This window comes from Triticum dicoccoides, chromosome 3B, assembly GCF_002162155.2.
Source record: "Triticum dicoccoides isolate Atlit2015 ecotype Zavitan chromosome 3B, WEW_v2.0, whole genome shotgun sequence".
NCBI classification, from domain to species: domain Eukaryota; kingdom Viridiplantae; phylum Streptophyta; class Magnoliopsida; order Poales; family Poaceae; genus Triticum; species Triticum dicoccoides.
This window is the reverse complement of record NC_041385.1, coordinates 29,691,702-29,713,075: the sequence shown is the minus strand read 5'-3', so window position 1 is coordinate 29,713,075 and position 21,374 is coordinate 29,691,702. Positions and strand designations below refer to the sequence as shown.

The window sequence follows — 21,374 nt, the reverse complement described above, 5'->3', positions numbered from 1 at the left end:
AATTCAAATCAAAATTCAAAACACTGCTTGAGATACAAAAATGACAAGTTTCACATAAATGTGCTAATGAGCTACAACTGAAGCCCAACTCGTGTTATGTACTATTCAGTGTCAAATTTGTCATTTTTGTATCTCGAGCAATGTTTCAAATTTGATTTGATTTTTTTTTGACAACATACATTAATGTCGTGTCAATGCAGTAATTTTTTTATGATTTTTTCCAACATTTTTGAATGTGCAATGGGGGACCGGTGCACCGGTAGCACAAATTGCCCCGGTGCACCAGATACATCCCGGGGGGGAGGGGAAGGGGGAGCGGGGTCGAAGGCGAAGCCACGGCAGATGGCGGCACGAACGCTGGAGTATGGAGATCGATCGTGCCACTCGTCTTGCCTGCGTGTGACCCGGCGACCGGCGGGGCCTCATACGTCTCCAACGTATTTATAATTTATGATTGTTCCATGCTATTATATTATCTATTTTGGATGTTTTATATGCATTAATATACAATTTTATATTATTTTTGAGACTAACCTATTAACCGAGAGCCAGTTTCTGTTTTTTTCCATGTTTTAGAGTTTTGCAGAAAAAGAATACCAAACGGAATGAAACTTTCGCGATGATCTTTCTTGGACCAGAAGCAAACCATGAGACTTGGAGATGAAGTCGGAGACGCAATGAGGCGGCCACGAGGGTGGAGGGCGCGGCCCCTACCTCGTGGGCCCCTTGTGGGTCTCCTGACCTAGTTCCTTCGCCTATATATACTATTATACCCTGAAAACATCCAGGGAAGCCACGAAACCACTTTTCCACCGCCGCAACCTTCTGTACCCGTGAGATCCCATCTAGGGACCTTTTCTGGTGTCCTGCCGGAGGGGGATTCGATCACGGAGGGCTTCTACATCAACACCATTACCCTTCCGATGAATCTTGAGTAGTTTGCCACAGACCTACGGGTCCATAGCTAGTAGCTAGATGGCTTCTTCTCTCTCTTTGATTCTCAATACCATGTTCTCCTTGATGTTCTTCGAGATCTATACGATGTAATATTCTTTTGCGGTGTGTTTGCCGAGATCCGATGAATTATGGATTTATGATCAGATTATCTATGAATATTATTTGGTTCTTCTCTGAATTCTTATATGCATGATTTGATATCTTTGCAAGTCTCTTTGAATTATCGGTTTAGTTTGGCCTACTAGATTGGTTTTTCTTGCAATTGGAGAAGTGCTTATCTTTGGGTTCAATCTTGCGGTGTCCTTTTCCAGTGATAGTAGGGGCAGCAAGGCACGTATCTATTGTTGCCATCGAGGATAAAAAGATGGGGTTTTCATCATATTGCTTGAGTTAATTCCTCTACATCATGTCATCTTACTTAATGTGTTACTCCGTTCTTTATGAACTTAATACTCTAGATGCATGTTGGATAGCGGTCGATGTGTGGAGTAATAGTAGTAGATGCAGAATCGTTTTGGTCTACTTGACACAGACGTGATTCCTATGTTCATGATCACTGCCTTAGATATCGTCATAACTTTGCGCTCTTCTATCAATTGCTCGGCAGTAATTTGTTCACCCATCATATTATTTGCTATCTTGAGAGAAGTCATAAGTGAAACCTATGGCCCCCGGGCCTCTTTTGCATTATATTGAATCTCTTCTCCATCATACTAGTTTCCGATCTACTATTTTGCAATCTTTTACTTCCCGATCTATAAACAAAAAATACCAAAAATATTTACTTTACCGTTTATCTATCTCTATCAGATCTTACTTTTACAAGTAACCGTGAAGGGATTGACAACCCATTTATCGCGTTGGGTGCAAGTTGTTGATTGTTTGTGCAGGTATTCGGTGACTTGTGTGTTGTCTCCTACTGGATTGATACCTTGGTTCTCAAACCGAGGGAAATACTTACTCTACTTTGCTGCATCACCCTTTCCTCTTCAAGGGAAAAACTAACGCAAGCTCAAGAGGCAGCAGGGCCGCACGAGGGTTGCGTCTCCTTTTTTTTAGCATGTCAGCGTTAGCGCTGCATCTCTTCAGCCTCGTGGATCGTGGGTGGGTTACCTCATGCATGCGTTTGTTTCTGACAAGACAACCTAGCAAGGCTTTGGGCCTTCTTTATTTATTGGGCTGTACCCCGGGCCTGGAAAGCAACCTATATAAATTGTAGCCTATAAATTTTTGCAAGCCTAGGGCCTGGACCCTGGGTGCCCGGGGCCCAGATCTGCCCCTGATTGGGTGTGTTGGGGTCTTGGGGACATAAGAGACTCTTTGTATTTGATTGCATGGTTGTTTGAGAGAGACCATTTTCATCCTACACCTCTAATGGAATGATAAATTTTAGATCATCCACTTGAGGGAAATTTTTGGCTGTCATATAAAACTTTGCGCTTGAAGGCCCAACAGAGTCTTTAAGAATAAAAATGCGTAGTAGACATCAACCTATTTCTGGCGTCAATGCCAGGGAGGTGAGTGCTTGAAAGTATATTTTTCTATCTTGCAACTTAATCTTTTAATTTCTTGTTTATTCACTAGTTTCCTTCGCCCCTCTTCCGTTCGTCTTTTTCGCTTGCTTCTTGTGTGCTTGTATGTTGGATTGCTTGCTTTGTCACGACGGCTCAAGATAATACCAAATTGTGTGACTTTTCCAATACCAACAACAATGATTTTATTAGCACTCTGATTGCTCCCAGTACTAATGCTGAATCTTGTGAAATTAATACCGCTTTGCTGAATCTTCTTATGAAAGATCAATTTTCTGGCCTTCCTAGTGAAGATGCCGCATCCCATCTAAACAATTTCGTTGATTTGTGTGATATGCAAAAGAAGAAAGATGTGGATAATGATATTGTTAAATTGAAGCTATTTCCGTTTTTCGCTTAGAGATCGTGCTAAAACTTGGTTTTCATCTTTGCCTAAAAATAGTATTGATTCGTGGAATAAGTGTAAAGATACTTTCATCTCTAAGTATTTTCCTCCCGCTCAGATTGTCTCCCTTAGGAACGATATTATGAATTTTAAGCAACTTGATCATGAGCATGTTGCACAATCTTGGAGAGGATGAAATTGATGATACGTAATTGTCCTACACATAGTTTGAATTTGTGGATGATTATACAAAAAAATTATGCCGGATTGAATTTTGCTTCTAGAAATCTTTTAGATTCGGCCGCGGGAGGCACTTTTATGGAAATCACTTTAGGAGAGGCCACTAAGCTCCTAGATAATATCGCGATAAATTATTCTCAATGTCACACCAAAAGATCCACTAGTAAAAAGGTTCATGCGATTGAACAGATTAATATTTTGAGTGGAAAGATGGATGAACTTATGAAATTATTTGCTAATAAAAGTGTTTCTTCTGATCCTAATGATATGCCTTTGTCCACTTTGATTGAGAATAATAATGAATCTATGGATGTGAATTTTCTTGGTAGGAACAATATTTGTAACAACGCATATAGGGGTAATTTTAATCCTAGGCCGTTTCCTAGTAATTCCTCTCATAATTATGGTAATTCCTATGAAAATTCTTATGAAAATTTCTCATCCCGATCCTCCCACTCGGGGGCTTAGCTGCGACCCCGAACTCGCCTAAGTCGCAAAGATCCTTTGAGCTACGTCACAAGTACAATGTACGCTCCATCCCGATCCGCAAGAACGATGAGGTGTTGACTGAACACCACGTCTGAGCTGCGTCACAAGTACAATGTACGCTCCATCCCGATCCGCAAGGACGACGAGGTGTCGACTGAACACATCGTCAGACCCACTCGAGGAAAGGTGAAAAGATCAAGTTCACTCAGAATTGAAAGACATTCAGAAGCAATAAAAGGAAAAGCCATGATATTCAAGGGAAACCAAGTTCAGATAAATCCCGCGAAAGTTTGGAACCGTAACGGGCAGAAGTGCTCAGGCATCAAGCCTGAAAGGGTTTAACGGTTACATAACCACTCGGCATTCCGAGGCAAATAAATGTGGGGCATAATGTTTTGTTCACTCGGTAGGAGAAGGACTTGCTGGATCACAAAAGCTGTCAAGGTCGATGCTGCCTGCGATGCGAGTGGCGGCGTCAAGGAAGGTGTCCATAAAGGACTGGAAACTGAGCTTTTTGGTGTTGGCAACCCTGAGGGCCGCCAGCTTGTCTTCTCTGACATCCTTGCAGTGCACTCGGACCAATGACAGGGCGACATCGGCGCCACAACGAGCAGATGACTTCCTCCATTGCTGCACTCGACCAGGGATTTGATTCAGTCAAGTCATCAGAGACTCGAGATCCTGTGAGAGTTCCTCCTGAGGCCAGAGTTCAGCATCAATCCGCATCATTGCCGCCTTCAGTCGAGCGAGATAATCCACATCACTGTCCAGGCGAGACTCCAACCGCAACACATTCATTGCAACGTCATCTTTGACAGTAGAGTTTATGGGGTCAAGACCTGTCTTGACCCGCCCAGTTTCTGCTTCGAAGTCTTGACAAAGTTCTGCGCAATCGGAAAAGCAGTGAGTCGACAGTTTAACAAGACATGTCAGTCGACGTCAACAAATCAGTCAAACAAGAGGAAATACCTTCAAGCTTCAAGACCAACTTCGCAACAAGCTGCCCAGATAAGACTCCAATTCGCCCTTCTTGGCCTTGAGACTTCCAACTTCGTCAGTCAAGCTTTCATTGTCCTTCTTCAGTCGCGCAACCTCCTGGTTGGCTTCAGAAACGACAGTCTTCAACTTGGAGTTCTCCTCTTCCAACTTGTTGACTGAGGCCAACTTCTTGTCCACAAGTGCTGTTTTCTCTCGCGCTTCCTTCTGAGCCGCGGCAAGGTCTTGATCCTTCTTCTCTAGAGCCTGCTTCATTTCCTCTAAAGAAATAACATTCTTCAGAGAGCTTGGAGTTGACGGTTTTCACTACGTACATCTGTTCGAGTGGAGTCACTCGGTTCAAAGAGATTAAAAGAAAAGAGAGAGAGAGAGTCATAAGGCCAATCGACGAATTGTTACCTCCCATGGTAGCTGCTTCGTCCTGCGCTTTCTTGAGATTCTTCTTGGCCAGATCCAGATCTAAGTTAAGGCTGATCTGCTTCTTCTCCAGTTTAGCAAATTGAGCTCCAAGATCACAAGACCTCTGCAGTCAGCAAATAAGACATGTCAGTCGACGAGAACAAAAGTCAATCATAGCGAAAATTGCTCTAAGACTACCGCCGAATCAAACATTCAACAGTAGTCTCGGTGGGTGCACTTAGCGTGCCCCCACTAGTCCGGTTTTACACTCAGCATGGTCTGCCCAGCTTGAGTAAAAAAAAGAGATTCTCAGACCTCAACCGACTACCAGCAGTCGACTGCGGTCTCGGGGACTACACCCAGTGGGTGCACTCTGCGTGCCCCCACTGGTTCCGAAAAACACTCGACTCAACCTGGTCGACTCAAGTGGAAGAACTATTCAACTCTAAGTCAGAAACACCCCAATGGGTGATTGGATGCGAAATGCAGACCCATGATAGATGCACATAAAAGGTTCCAAATCGCTCATCCAAGGACACCCTACGGACAATGAAGCAACAGTCACAGCTATCAATAGCCAAGAGACCAGTCGGAAACCAACTAACCTTGACGTTGGCTTGCAGAGCGGTGCTCGCATTGTAGGCAACTTGGACGGCCTCGTGCACTACCTTCATTTGCTCCATCACGAGGTTTGCCTGGAGAAGGGCCTCCCTGGCGGCACTCGGCGGGTTGTCTGGAGTATGATATGCAACGAAGAGCGATGACGGCAACACAGTCGGAGCAGTCACAGGGTCTGAAGCATGGAGGTGTACAGGAGCGCCAGAGACCTGAATAGTCGATGCCGAGGGATGGTCAGTCGACAGTGGATTGGCAAAGGTAACATTGGCCCGAGCTAGATCTCCAGATCGCTAGACCACCGTCTCAGGCACTGATGTCGACTGAGGCACCTGACCCTCGGTTGTTCTCCCGCTTGAGGCCCTGCCCCTCCTTCTCCTCTCTCTTAGAGGCACTTCCTCTTCATCATCCGAAAGTTCAATGACGTCCCGCGGAGCTGCAACAAAAAGCAACCTTAAGAGTTCAATCGACCAACAACCCAGTCGGCAGAAAAAAATTCAAGATGGCCAGAGCATACAAGCTTTGGAAGTGGCCGCGTCATCAGTCTCCTCATCACCTGGGGCCTTGTCAATGTCCATGGAAGTCGCAGAAGTTGCAGCACTGAAAAAGTTCATAATCCACTCGGTTAGAGCAGAAATATGAGTTGGTAGAAGAAAACGCGGAAAGATAGAATACTCACCCAGAGGCAACATGAACATCCATCTTGATCTTGGGCAAGGTCTTCCGAGGCTTCGAAGGGGTGACCTTCTCCGTTGGCTCCGGAGTCGAAGTACGAGTGCGCTTGTGTGCTTGGGTACTCGGAGCCACGGTCTTGCCACGCCTGCCCGCTGGATCTTGGAGTTGTTTGGATCGATGCTCCGAGCAAGGTGGTGAGTCGACTACCTCTTCGTCTTCTGATTCATCACTTTCTTCCTCATCGTCATCTTCTGGAGATTGCCAGTCGCCGCTCTCTTCTGCGCTGTCCTCGCCCTCCTAGTCTTGCTCCAGAGCTTGTTCACCGTTGGGCATTGATTACATTTTAGTATAAACCTACAAGACGAGAAGCCAATTAAATATCAGTCAGATTCAGAAACAGTTGCAAGACAGACTGAAGTACACTTGATAGCGAAAATCAGACCTTGTCTGGCTGGTTGTTGGTGTCGAATGTATCGACTCTCCTGGCTCTCCTGGGGTTGTCCTTGTTTCCTGTAATGCCCTTCAGTCACAGGGCCACCGTCTCATACGTAACCTCCTCTGGGTGAACTCGGGCGGTGTCGTTGACTCCCAAATACATCCACATTGAGTAATCACGAGCTTGGAGCGGCTGGATGCATCGACTAAGAAACACCTGCAATAGATCCATGCCAGTTACATCCCGACAGACCAACTGGACCACTCTCTCGACCAACATGTTCGTTTCCACCCTCTCCGCAGCAGTCACTTTCAGTGAGGAAGGTTGTTGGGCGCGATCTAGGGAAAAAGGGGGAAGACCGGTCGACTAACCAGGAGTCGAAATATCCTAGCAATTGAACCAGGTCGATTGCCAACCCCTGACTGACTCGGGAAGTGTCATGGGAGGGAAAGCACTCCTCTTCCTCATCTGAATCCCTAGACCCCCGCACATCTGGATCACGTGCGTCCTCTCGTCACTCAAATTTGCTTTCTTCACAGCCTGGGAGCGAACTGCGAAGATGTGTTTGAAGAGACCCCAGTGCGGTCGACAACCCAGGAAATTCTGACACATGGACACAAACGCGGCGAGGTACGTGATGGTGTTGGGGGAGAAGTGGTGGAGCTGAGCACCAAAAAAGTTCAAGAAGCCCCGGAAGAAAGGATGCGGAGGAAGAGAAAAGCCACGGTCGACATGGGTAGCAAGCAGGACACACTCACCCGACCGCGGCTGAGGCTCCGTCTCCCCCTCCGGCAATCTCGCGGCCCCGACAACGATCAAACCGGAGGTCGCCAGCTCTTCGAGATCCTCTTGCCGACGCGAAGATCGGATCCAATATCCCTGGATCCAACCCAGCGGCAGCGCAGACCTCGACGACGATCCCTGATTCGTCTTCTTGCCTTTCGCCGCACCCGTCACCTTTTTCGCGTGCTTCAGCACCACCGTCTTCTCCTTCACCATGGTGGCAGGCGGCGCGCTAGCGGGGCGGCGACGTCGAGAGCGGAGGAAGATGCAGCGGAGGCGGAGAAAGAAGAAGGGGATTGAGGGCGCATAGTGCAGACGCCTCGGCCCCGATGCCTTTTGAGGACCCACTTCCGAGTGGCTGACGAGTGGGCCCGTGCAATCTGTCAAATCCCGCAACAGTCGCACGCCGGATACTGTCTATCCGCCCCGCTTACTTCGGCATGCCCCGCCTCGCGCGCTTCCCCAAATTTTCGAATCCCATGAGATCCGAGATCCGCAGTAACCAATCGCGCCGAAGATTTCGCATCGAAGCAACACTCGACAAGTAACAACATGATTACACTCAACAACTTCTGAATCGATCAAGGCGACTGAAACGAAGCCGAAGCTTCAGCATAAGCCTCCAATCCAGCATGGATACTTGTGAAGCACGAGAGCCAAGGCTGGACCAACTTCAACCTTCTTTTCACTCGGTCCTCAATCCATTCGGGGGCTAAAGATGATGATATAGACCTAGGGTAGGGTCATAGGCCTGACCTATACACCCCACCCAAGGTCACTACCCTAGAAGAAAAGACATTCAAAGAGCAGCAGAGGGTATCAATTGAGGTAGTCGAGTGCAATCCACTCGACCAATCATCTCACTCGGATACCCCTCGCTCCTACACTCGCTCGACTAAGACCCGGTCACTCGACTACAGAAGACCACTCGACCCACAGGAGACCAGGAGTCACTAAGGACGGCAACGGTCAGACGTTCACTCCGTAGTGTTTAAGGTCATTAAATACACTTTATAGCTGGCGTTACCAGTAACGCTCTGTCTTAATGTACATTGAACCCCTGTAATGGAGGTGGGCTGGGGTTCTGGCGTACTCTATATAAGCCACCCCCCTCCTCTGGGACAAGGATTCGCACCCCTTATAACACACACACACCATATTCCAGTCGACCGCCTCAGGGCACCGAGACGTAGGACTTTTACCTCCTCTGAGAGGGGCCTGAACTCGTAAACTCGTGTGTGCATCCTCGCCATAGCTAGGGCATTGCCTCCTCATACGTACCTCCTATTCTTAATGTCAGACTTAGTACCACGACAGGTATACCATCCTCTTTTATCTTAACTAGTGGTTGGGGCGTCATCCAATGGCGCTTCGCTTCCTGAAAGGAAGTTTGTGCGGTGCGAGGTAGGGTGCCACACTTTTCATTGAATTTGAGCTCTGATTGACAACACACATATATGTACAGCTGATGCATTACATACGATGGCTTGTCCAAATTCAGCAAATAAACAAACAATCTTAACACTATATCTACCAGATGCTCCTGTTCATCATGTCGCTGTATTGCAGACTCTAGACTTGTCGCTGCAGTTCATCTACACGTTGAACTAACGCCCTCCGCCGACCCCACCGAGCCGACACTCACCTTCATCATTGCCTACTCGAGGGGGGTGGAAGCAGAATGCTGGTATCTCGTCGACTCAGAATTCTTGCATGCCGTAGTGCAGCCAGTGGTTGAGCCTGCCGCCGAGGTCGACGCTGCTGTGTTGCACTGTCTTGACCAGCAGGAGGACCGCGCCAGTGGTCGAGCCTGCCGCCAATGTCTCCCATTCAAATGTGTTGTTCATTATGTATCACCAAAAATCAGAGAAGATTGTCTCGAAATGAATCAAGTAAACAAAATTGGTCTCAATGGAAACAAAAGGACATAGTAATGTATCTATGAGAGTGATGATGATTCTCATTTTTATTATGTGTTATCCCTATGCCAATATCTCTACTAATGAATAACATATAGTACAATTAGTAGCAGTGCAAAAAATTGCGTCACCAACAATGAAGTGCCTAAACCTGTAGAGAATCTGACCAAATTCAGAAACCTAATTAAATTTTTTGAGGCAAAGTTCATGTATTATCTACCAGCTATTTAGGCTCTATTGCATTGGGTGATTAAAATATAGCAACTATCATGTAGCAGCAAGAACTGAGTTTTTTGTTAAACCTAATTAAATTGCACAAAGAGTAATCGTGACTGCGGCCATCAAAGTTCAACTGATAGTGTTTCGCTTTTGCGAGTAGAACTTGGAGCCAAAGCAAGGAAGAGAAATATCTTAACGGAGGAAGAGTCGGCCAACATACTGTTAGAAGCTAAAATAACTGGAAAATATTGCATGCCTGGAAAGTTCATTACCATCATCATAAAGATGAGAACAAATACCTGAGCACTCAATTGGTGAGTGCAATAATCCTATCAGGAGGAAAAAAAATACCATTAAGCAAAGACTCGCATGATCCACTGGTGAGTGCAATAATCCTATCAGGAGCCCTCCCGCTGGCAAAAGCCGAGATCCATCGTGCCTACATGGCTCTAAGGCCAAAGAAGAGGAAGCCACCCTGTGGCGACGCCGATGGGATCGGAGGCGAGAAATCCCTTATCGCCCTGGCAATACGCACAAGGCGAAGGGTACAAGAAAATGGACTATAGCCCATAAATTTTAACAACATCCATCAATGTAAAAAAAAGTATAATTTGATTTTTCCGTGGTGTGATGAAATAAGTTTTAGTACAAGTTCAGTCATGTAAGATTCGTAAAGTTCAGGGCCTCTTTGATTCGTGGGATTTTGAAAACGTAGGAATAGGAAAAGTATAGGGTTGGAGTGGCATGCCCACTTGAATCCTATAGAATTTGCAATGCGTGTCTGATGCCACAGGAAAAATAAAGAAATTATAAAAATATGTTGGAGTGGATGTTAGATTCTCTATGAAATGTAGTATAAAAAATTCCATAGAGAAAATTTCTATGGGATCCAATCCTATGAATCAAATGATCAACATAGAAAAAAGTTCAAAGGATTTCAATCCTCCAAAAATCCTGCAAAATTCCTTTGAATCAAAGGAGCCCTCAAATGGATACGACACTGTTAATCATGTATTTTTTCGTAGTATGTTTCAAAAATCCTGAGAATCAAATAAACCAGTAATACACATCCGCAAGATCGTGTGTTACACTTGCAGTCAACGTTAACTGGTTGCTTCACCAAAAAAGGGATTATTGAACCGTTGAACATACGCAGGGTTGCAGATCGATCGATCGGTTACTCGAGTGAAAACGATCGAGCTCAAGTTGTCAGGCAGGGGCAAACAACTTGGGAGCGAGGTCGAGCAGGGCGTCGAGAGCCTCCGGCTTGAACTTGCGCGCAAACACGGCGCACACCTCCGCCACCCCGCCGTTGTAGTAGCAGTCGCCGTAGCCCCGCCTCATCTCCTCGAAGAGCTCCTCCGTGACCTCGCTGCCGTTGTGGCTCTTTGGGTGCTGCCCCACCGGGTGCCGCCAGTCGGAGTAGGTGACGGTCCGGTTGGCGTTCCGGCTGCCCCAGCCCAGCAGGCTCGCCAGCGTCATGGGATAGTGCTCCTCCAGGTTGCGGACCCCGTGCTTGCCGTTCCGGAACACCGGGCCGTAGTAGGTCTCGTCGGACACCACCTCGAGGGCGAACGCGCGGTCCATCTCGAACCACTGCGCGCCCTTGCGCCACTGCGCCAGGCTGATGTTCCGCTCGGCGAAGAATTCCCGGTGCCGCGCGCGCCCGTCCCGGCGGTCGAAGCTATCGACGAAGCTGGTGTTGGATCCGGTGAGGTAGGCGTACAGGGCCGGGAAGCCGAGGATGGGGATGCACGACTCGGACAGCAGCGCGAACCGCGCGTTGGCAACGTCCAGCAGCGCGTTTCCCAGCAGCCGCCGCTCCGCGTCCATCAGGTTGATATTTCCCCAGCTCGTTCTCTGCATGATATACCATAGTTATAAATAGAGCGCCACGCCTCTTTACGACATACCTCTTCTAAACTTTATAGCATGCTATTTAAAATCTTTATTTATGTGTTTAGATCAAAATTTCTTAAAGCAAGACCTCTTGTAAACGGCACAGCTCTCTATTTAAAACCATTAACATGCACACCGTCGGCTATCGACATCGTCGGTTGAGGTCGACGGGGACAACAAATGTGAAGTGTTAGCCGCGTACCTGGCTCGGGATGATGCGGCCGTAGAACGGGGAGTCAGGCGGCGGCGAGCCGGTGTAGTCGGGGCTGGTGTGCACGTAGATGGAATAGAGCCCCTCATGGCCCTCGAAGAACTTGTCCCATAGGGGACGCAGAGGCACGTCCCCCCTCACCAGGAACAGGAAGGCGACCTTGGGAACGATCCCGTGCTTGGGCGTGCTCTTGATCCTCGGCACCATGGACGCCCTCCACATCAGCTCCTCGTCGGTCATGTTGTGCAAGGCGCCGCTGCCACTCTCCATTCTCCGTCTCTCCAATGACGGCGGGGTCGGCTCGGGAGGGGGCAACGACGGCGGCAGGATGCATGGTACAGCTTCTGGCGTTGTCGGTGGCGTTTGCAGCCGAGAGGCAGGCAGCATCAATGGCGACAGGAAGTTGTGGACGTAGAAGTTGTCGAAGGTGACGTTGGAGACCAAGCCTAGCACGTATGCCAAGCAGAAGACGAGCAGCATAGGCACCACGTTCACGCGGCCGCTGCCGGCCGCCATGGGCTTCTTCATGGCCTAATCGCTAGGCTTGGAGCATGCGTGTAAGCTACGGAGAAGTTGATGCTCCTTCCAGTTGGCTATGCTTCGAACGATTAGACCACTAGTACTGCATGCGCTGACATGCGACGTTGAATTCATCTCATCCTTGGTTTATATGCATGTTAGTACTAGCTTGCTCTTGAAAAAGGTGGTAGCTTAAAATCAACTAAACACGAAGATTTGCGGAATTGGACTTGCATAGTGCTAAAACGATAAATTTCTTGAAATTGGCTCGTGCAAGTCTGAAAAGGTTCTCAAATTGGAGTACGATTCCGCTTCAACTTCGAGCTCGAAGGTATGGAGTATGCATGATTATCAATCGGTTGTTAGCAAAAGCACATTTTGCATATCCTTCAAGAATTTTTTCGACAAAGGGCGGATTTTGTTAGCTCAAAATGAAGCATCAAGAAGATACATAACACAATAAACACACACCCGGCCTCTGCATAGCTAGGATGTACATAACCTACACCAACTCACAGACACGAAAAAACACCGACAACAAACAAAGTCATAGAAAACCAAAGCTATGTGAAGGCGAGGAAAAAACCCCAAAGTGATCAGACTTGTGATCGGCACACGACCATGACCATATCCGCACCAACCATCTCTTGACACCACATGGACAACGAGGTTCTTCAACAGCAACGCCTTCAGGAAGGGAGCGACACTCAGTTACCATCGTCACCGGATCCAACCACAAGGCCAGAATCTAGGTTTTCACCCTGAAGAATCAGTCCGAGCCTATCCAAGCAATGCCTTCAACAAGGTAACAACGTAAAAAACGTCGCCACTGCCAGGTATAACCACTCGGGTCTGACCTAGGCTTTCACCCTGGAGCTCAAGACTGGGTGCTCGAGTATCACCATCATCGAAGTCGCTCATGTGTTGTCGCCGCCACTTTTCCACGATCCCAGCAGCTACATGCGATGTGACCGCCATCACTACGCAACCATTCCTCTGGGTCAAGCCGTCGTATATAATTTGAATCTCACCGCCAAAGAATTAAAACGGAAATCATTATAACTGGGATCTCTTTGCGCCTGTTTGCTATAAAGGTGCGTTTAGTTATCTGCACATCATTATAACCAAGGTCGGGCGTTGCTTAAACGTGACACATTTTATAGCACAAGGTCAATAGCTAGATGAAACTTGGAAATAACACAAGCAAACAGCGAGGAGACGGAAGATCACGGCAAAGGAGACGTGCAAGTAAATTGCGGGAGTGGCTATCCCTAGTTGACTAAATATATATTTTGGCTCTATCGAACCAGGCGATCCAAATCGTACGCCCGCAAAAAGCTAGAAACAACAAGGAGCTCTGACTACTAATTGAGCAGAAAAGAACCGATAAAGTTCATAAGGAAACATCATTCATCATCAAAAACCAACCACATCGGTAACCTCACAAACTCACTCGTCGCCGTCCGAATTGAAAACCCACATGACAAGCTCGAGCCGCCTAGCTAAACAAGATACGGAGCGCAACAACATTTGGCTGCCGTGACTTTCAGATACACGTCGTTGCGCGCCCGCTGATACTTCTTCCTTTTTCATTTACTTTACATATTAGATTATTAGATTTGACTGAAGTCAAACTTCGTAAAGTTCGATCAAGTTTATAAAAAAGAATATAAACATTTATCATAACACATCCATATGATGTGAAAGTTCATTCGGTAATAAATCTAATGGTATTGATTTGTTATTGTATATATTAAAATATTTTTTATAAACTTTGTCAAAGTTTACAAAGCTTGACATTGATCAAAGCTAATACGCGGACTAGGTAAAAACGGAGGGACTACTATCATAGTCCCGGCATCGACTGCTTGCACCACAAGCCGCATTGGCGCCACACCCCCTTGGACACGACACTTGGGCGAAAAGGGGTCAATGTGTTTGGCTCTATAGAATTGAAATAATTTTGCTAAGTCTCAATCGACTGTCAGTTTATTATGTCTCAGTCAATGCTATGGTCCTTTGATTTTGCATGAAGATTCGTATAAAAAATTTCTTGTTAGTTTTTTCTTTTTTCTTCTTATACTATATCACTTGACTGAAACTTGGTTAAGTCTCAGTCGACTGAGACCTAACCACACCCAAATTGAAAAGTAGATTGAGCCGAAAGAAACAAAAATAATTGTCCAATGTACTCTTTTCTTAGCAACTACACCCTCCTTCCTTTTTATAAGGTGTATTTTTTTTTATAAAATTTCAGAATGTCATAATTCCTTTTTTAGACCTCCAGGAAAAAGGAAAGTATATCTCTCCTGATTGTCTGTATCTCTCTTTGTAGCAAAAAAAGGAAACTATCCCTCTATCGGTTGCATGTATCTTACTTTCCTGTACCAATCGATTTACTTGCCACTAACCTACAAATTTGCCAAGAGTAATTTCGTCCTAACATGTCTATAATTATGTGCCTTGGTTACTGTGTTGAAAATAGTACACCTTACATAAAGGAATGAAGGGACCCACTTGTCATCAGTAATTTTCACTGCCCATATATTTTCCTCACCACTCCTCTTATTTTCGCTGCTCTCTAGACTTGGTGCATCAATTATAACTGGTTCTAGTAAAAAAAACTGAGCACCTCACCCCACAATGTTTAGCACCAAGCTTTGATCAACATTGGCCATGCTCTAAGTCGCACCAACATCCGAGGCCACTACTCCGACATATAATTCAAACTATCCCTTGGGATAGGTCACTGGGCTAGGTTCATCTGGGCTTGCATCTGACATACAATTCAAAGACTGACCAAGGTTTGAGCTAGGTTATCTGACAGGGCTCCTGCACTCTTGAACATCTGCCATCCAAGCCATGTCGCGCGACACATCGGTGTCGCCTCAACCATGCCCACCAATCCACATATACATGAAACACTTTGACACCTGACTACTAGGGAAAAGGCTAGCAGCAACGCGGGTTTTAGGTGTATCAGTAGTGCGGGGAGGGACGCTACTAATAAGGCGCTACAGCTAACACATAGCAGTAGCGCGTGGTCACCCGCGCTACTGTTACACAAGTGTAGCAGCAGCGCGGTTATTGGAAGCTCGCTACTGCTAGTAGCTCTAGCGCGCTTTGCAACGACGCGCTACTGCTATCGCGGCGCTGCTGCCAACTTTTATACACTCGCTACTGCTAATTTAACAAGTTTTTTGTTTTTTTGGCATATTTGTTTTGTATTTGAACAAGCTTTATAGAAGAATCTTTAGCACATAGAAATGTCATCATGATACACATACAAATGCCTGCGAGACCACAAATGTAATCATAGCATATACATACAAATAGTCTCATCATAATCATCATCCAACACAAAGTGGTCTCTCGTCATCATCTCGAAAATAGCGATACAAGTCCTCGATTACTTGCAAATACATCGTCATCCATCTAAACAATGGTATACGCGAGAAGAGCTATCACTTTGAGTACATGAGTTCGTATCCCTCTCTCGCATTAGCGTGAACCTAAACTAACTATTGCCTGTCGCTCGGAAACCGGAAACCGGTAACACCTGGGCCTGACACTCCGGCCACTCGTCGTATATATACTCCTGGCGTAGCACTTCTTCACCATCGATGATCTATGCACCTGCATCGTCACATGAGTCGATGATATGCAACATATATAGTTGAGCAACAGAAAGAGACAGACTTGACAAAAATAGAAACAACATATCATAAGCATAAATAATAAAGTTCATCGTACCCAAAATGCCCTAACTAGAGTGATCTTCGCTAGTCGAGGAGGAGGACGGTTTAATTACATCACAAATAAAGTTTCACTGTGCATAACTCAAAGTTTTGTCATACAGAAAGTATGGACTAAACAGACACATTGTCATATATCGACAATCACTCCAACATGCCGTGCCATCCATCGAGGTCAGGGAGATAGTCCCCGAGCATAGTGAAAGGCTTCATGTCGAGACGCTGAGAGGCTACCCATGTTCGGACGTCTTCCCGCGACATTTGTCCTTCTTCGTAGAACATCCCTGTTTTTCTGACGTCCTCCTTCATGATGATTTGGGCAAATTCGCGCTGGATGTGATAAAACTCAGCTCGAAGTCGATGATCCTCGATATCTCCTACGTCCTTTGCCCATTGCAGAATATGGGCATCGCCGGATCTAGGTGACATGCGAAGGTTCTGGTGATCCCGTCTGTACTCCAGCATGTGGTGTAGGACATAGAATCCATCATTAAGAGAATCGCTCGGTTGCTGGATGCAGCAGAAGTCGGTCTTATGGGCGAAGGCGACCCTGCCGCCCCTTCTCTTCTTGTCCCTGACCTCTCCACCCCTTGCTTGGTAGTAAAACATAGCACTGTCGAGAACATCCTTGATGTGGGTGTAATCCTTTTTGTGGATGTTCTTCAACGAGTCGAAGTAAAGAGCGTGGGAGAATTGGGGGTATAGGATGATGAGGACGGCGCGCCCGCCGCTGCGCAAAATAAGTACACCTCAAATTACTTAGCCTCCACCGTGCAAATGAGATTGAAATCGAAGGAAGGATAACAGCGCAGATGACTTACACGGGATGATAAGGCACGAGAATCGCCCCCTTGTCCTTATTGGCGAGCATGAAATTGATGATGTATTCTCTCGCGTATACACGGCGCTCTGCGCAGACTCCTAAGAAGCCCTCGTGCATGTAGTATGGGTCAGCGACACAGATATGAGATATCTGTTCAACCCCGATGATGTAGTTCATGTGCAAGGCATAAAGGCGGACAAACGTAAAATCCAGCTTCTTCACGTGAAACATGTCGAATATGTAATCGAATCGGAGGAAGAACTTATCCGTGGGGAAGCTGTCGACGTACGACCTTTGCCGCGGAACGTTAACCACGTAGAGTGGGTATCCTGGATCTGTCAAGGAGATGAGGCCTTTCTCTACCCGCAGCACATCGTCATGAAGTCTCCTTAGGTCGCCGAATCTGGCCTGTAGCGGTGTTGCAGGTAGGATTGGTTGACTGGGGATATGCCATTTATCCGCATCGGGGATATCTATACGGTCCTGAAGCCGAGGCTGCTGAGGCGGCTGGATCATAGAATTGGCTTTTTTGCCTTTCCTCGCTCTTTTCCTAGACTTCTTTACTACCGGAAGGTTGTCCATAATACGTTGAGACGGCAATTCAGGCACCAACTCATGACGCTCAAACCCTAAGGAGGCGCCAGTATAGACATACTGTTCAGCACCACCGTCGTCCTCATCCTCATCCATGGCGACATCATCAACAACTAATGGAGCCTCCTCCTTACCCCGTCCGCTATCACCCAACCCGACACCCGACGCTAATTGGGTAGGTGGGGTGTTGATGTTCATACCTTGCTGAGGCTGCGTGCTCGTGGGTGTGCTCCCGACCGCCTCCAGACGAAGCAGACTCTTTGGCCACAACAGGACCCACCCATTGCAACAATCACCAAGCCGCGGTGGTATCTCCTCGTCATCCACCAGTAGTGTTGGAGGAGGCAAATTCTCATGGCCCGGTTCGACACTGGCCACGGAAACCTTGAAGACGTTCAGGGGGATCGGCCGGCTGTGGAACAATGGTTCCTTCGGCTTCATTATCGTCGCCTTCCCCACGTCCACCTTCTGGTCGCCGATGGTGTACAATATGGTGCACGGGGTTTCGTCGGCCTGCAAAGAAAAGTCTGCGACGTGAGACATCCGAAAGGCAACGAAAACGAGAGATTATACATTTATATTGAAGGGGGCCGGTGTGACAGATACCGTGAGGGCGTCGAGCTCAGCCAAAGATGAAGCACCGCCGAGCACGTCCGGTGCGGGAGCCGGTACGGGAGCCAGTGCGGGAGCAGGTGCTCCCAAGAAGTCAGCAAGGGGAAAGTCCTCTGCATTTTTTTCTGGATTTTGCCTTGTCCAAGTGATAACGCCCGTCACCAAGAAAGTAGACAAATCTGCAACCACCTATTTTGCGGCAGCTATCGTTGTTGCGATTGTTTGAGATGATTTCTTCTCAACCGCAATCTCAACCTTCTTGTCGATGTTTTCTTCAGTTAACCTCCGTCTTTCCTTTCTGTCCTCCGTGGTCTGACGGTAGTACTTCCTCCACGTGGCACCGTCTTTGACAGCGTGCACGCGTCCATACGATGGTCGAGTATCCACCGGTTGTTGTTTCAATATGTTCAACGTCCGGTTGAATGGAGTGTCCCACTTGGGCCTCGCTAATGCCTCAGACGGCGAGTCGCTTTCGGCCACAATCCGGTGCTTCTCTCTCTGCAAAAGGCACAAGGATCGTTTACAAATATGACTAATGTGTGCAGTCGAATTGATCAGAAACTAAAATTACCAGCAATCTCATGAACTCCGTAATGACCAGTGTTGTCTCGTAAACCTTCTTCACTGGGTCCCAACGGTGCCGGCCCTCAGGACGTCACGCTCCTGCGGGACGGTGAAATCCGCCAAGGGGTCTGGGATGCCCAGACTCGCGGCTTCCGCGTCCTCCTTGGCCCATTTGGACCTCTTTCCGCCGTAACCACGGCTTCCGAGGTGGTGGCTCCCAATGTTCTTCTCTTGAAGCCCCTTCATGTACTTAGACTTGTTTTTGGCAGCTTCGGCCTCGCAAGCCTCCTTGAATATTTGAAACTGGTCTTCCGTGATTGTCGGATTATCCTTTACAATCTCGGAGTAGGGTTCCTTCTTGTCGATGATCCTTGCTTTCACTCGTGTTTTCCAGGCGGCCAACGCGTCGCTAAACTTGGTCATGGCGTGTTTGTTTATCTTCTTCATTGCCGGGTCCTCGTCTGAATCTTCATAATCCTTCTCATTCCGGCCCGGGAACAAGAATATCTGGTGAAACTTCTTTAGGAGGGAGCTCCTCATATTTTCTATCTTCTGTAGTTTCTCATCGTTGATGGTGGCGGTTGTCCGTACGATGCAGCCTATTTGATTGCCGTAGCACGAGCGAGCTTCCTCGGGCGCCTTTGGCTCAAAAATGTCGTCGTCCACCTCCGTGACCACCAGCCTAGTAGTCCTGAGTTTGTTAGGAAGCCGTTGCCTCTTTGCTTTCGGTTCTACACCGGCTTCGCTCCCCGAGGCAGCACCGGTCTCAGTCTCAGCGCCGGTCCCGATGCCGGTCTGAGTCTCAGCGCCGGTCTCAGTCTCAGCACCGGTCTGCGTGTCGGTCTCAGTCCCCGATGCCACCGGTGGGCCTAGCAACAACATCGGTTGATCGTCGGTAAGGCTAAAAAATTCGCCTGCCCCCGGTACGCGTCGACGCAATCACCAGAACCATGTCCTTCATCGCTGCTAGGCATGTTTCCTATGATTAAATCTAGTCAATTAATTATAGACCTAATAAAATGAATAATGACATAAAAAAGGCCTATTGTTTTGCAGGAATGTTGACTCCTTCCTGGTGCGGCAAATCCCGGGCACTCGATATGTCCTAGTTTGTAGCACAAGTCATGCCAAAATTCACGGAAAATTTCGGCATGACCATTGTTAAAAAGTGGACAAATTGAGAACCTGAAATTTGCCGGAACAGAAATGAATCAACATTCCGGCAAAACATAGGCCACTCAGCATTATTCCCTGGAAACAACAAAGCCACTTGGGCACAACCGAACCACTTCAATGAAAAGATATAACATGACCACTTCAATGAAAAGATATAATCAACAATGAAAGTCTAGGAAGGGATCATCTTTAAAATAAAATTTGCCTAAATTCTTTTCCTTCACTAAACACTTCTCTGCCTAGGACAAAACCCAAATTATGTTGATCTAGCTATTCCTCTCTCTCACACAAACACACATTATTATCTCTAACCCTTCTCTGCCTAGGACATAACCCAATTAAATTGCAAGGAACTCCATTTCTCTAACCCTTCTGACCTAATGCTCTAAAATAATATTTTCCTCTAACCTAGCCAACATAATTAACCTAGCTTGTTAATCCAATGAACCTAATTAACCTACCTATTTAACCTAGTTAGTTAATCTAGTTTACCTATATAATTAACCTAATTAAACTAGTTAACGCAGCTAGTTCTCTGTCAAAGCCCTAAATAAATTTTTGCACTAATTAACCTAGATAATTAACCTAATTAAACTAGTTAACCTGACTAGTTCTCTGTCAAAGTCCTAACTAATTTTTGCACTAACCTAGATAATTAACCTAATTAAACTAGTTAACCTAACTACTTCTCTGTCAAAGCCCTAACTAAAATTTTGCCCTAACCTAGATAATTAAGCTAATTAAACTAGCTAACCTATGCATGAGAGAGAGAGGAGGGGTGGGGGCTTACAGAGGATGGCTCCGGTGGTGGCGAGGGAGGCAGTGGTGGCGAGGGAGGCAGTGCTGGCGAGGGAGGCAGGGGCGTCTCCGGTGACGGCGAGGGAGGCAGTTGTGGCGAGGGAGGATCCGGTGGCGTCGACAGCTGCTCCTGTGGCATTGATGAGGCCGCGCGGCTCCGTGGCGTTGGGGGCGGCTCCGATGGCGTCGACGGCGCATGGCTCTGGTGGCGTCGACGTCGGCAGGAGACGGCGGCGAAGTTGGGCGACGGCGAATCGGGGAGACGGCGGCGGGGTGGGTCGAGGGATTTGGGGGAGAAGTGGTGGCCGGGGGGAAACAGTTTTTTGGTTAAGTCAAAATTAGCGGTAGCGTGTTTCGTAAAACGCGCTATAGCTAAGATAGCTACAACGGTTTTTACAAAACGCGCTGCTGTTATAGCTATGTAATTTTCTTCCACTTTTTATTTCTTTTCTATTTCTATAGCGGGGGTCTAGGACACGCGATGCAGCTACGTTAGCTATAGCGCCTCTTACAAACACACGCTACTGCTATGCCTTCCTCCATTTTTTCGCTTTTTCAATTATTATGCTTTATATTTTATTTTTTCCTTTCTTCTTTTTCTATTTCTTTCATTTTCATTTACTTTTCTATTTGTTTTTCATCTTATCTTATTTCCATTAGTAGTAGCGCTCTTCGTAGGAAATGCGCTACTACTTATACTCTAGCGGTAGCGGGCTTCTTCCAAGCCCGCTACTGCTATGCGTATCCTATCATTCTACCAACGGGAATATTAGTAGCA

General features: G+C 47.0%; 1 protein-coding gene across 1 annotated transcript; it reads right to left on the bottom strand.

The window, feature by feature from the left end:
• Positions 1–10,640: 10,640 nt before the first annotated feature.
• Positions 10,641–12,337, bottom strand: LOC119280610 (glycosyltransferase BC10-like). The gene is made up of 2 exons (XM_037561410.1): positions 11,747–12,337; positions 10,641–11,505 (listed from the first exon to the last, which is right to left on the bottom strand). The coding sequence occupies exons 1-2, from the start codon at positions 12,281–12,283 to the stop codon at positions 10,855–10,857; spliced, it is 1,188 nt and encodes a 395-aa protein (XP_037417307.1). The 5' UTR covers positions 12,284–12,337; the 3' UTR covers positions 10,641–10,854.
• Between the last annotated feature and the right edge of the window lie 9,037 nt (positions 12,338–21,374).

Coding starts and splice junctions, on each gene's coding strand:
- LOC119280610 (XM_037561410.1), bottom strand. CDS start 12,283: ATGAAGAAGCCCATGGCGGCCGGCAGCGGCCGCGTGAACGTGGTGCCT. Junction 11,506..11,746: donor GCCGCATCATCCCGAGCCAG/GTACGCGGCTAA, acceptor TATATCATGCAG/AGAACGAGCTGGGGAAATAT.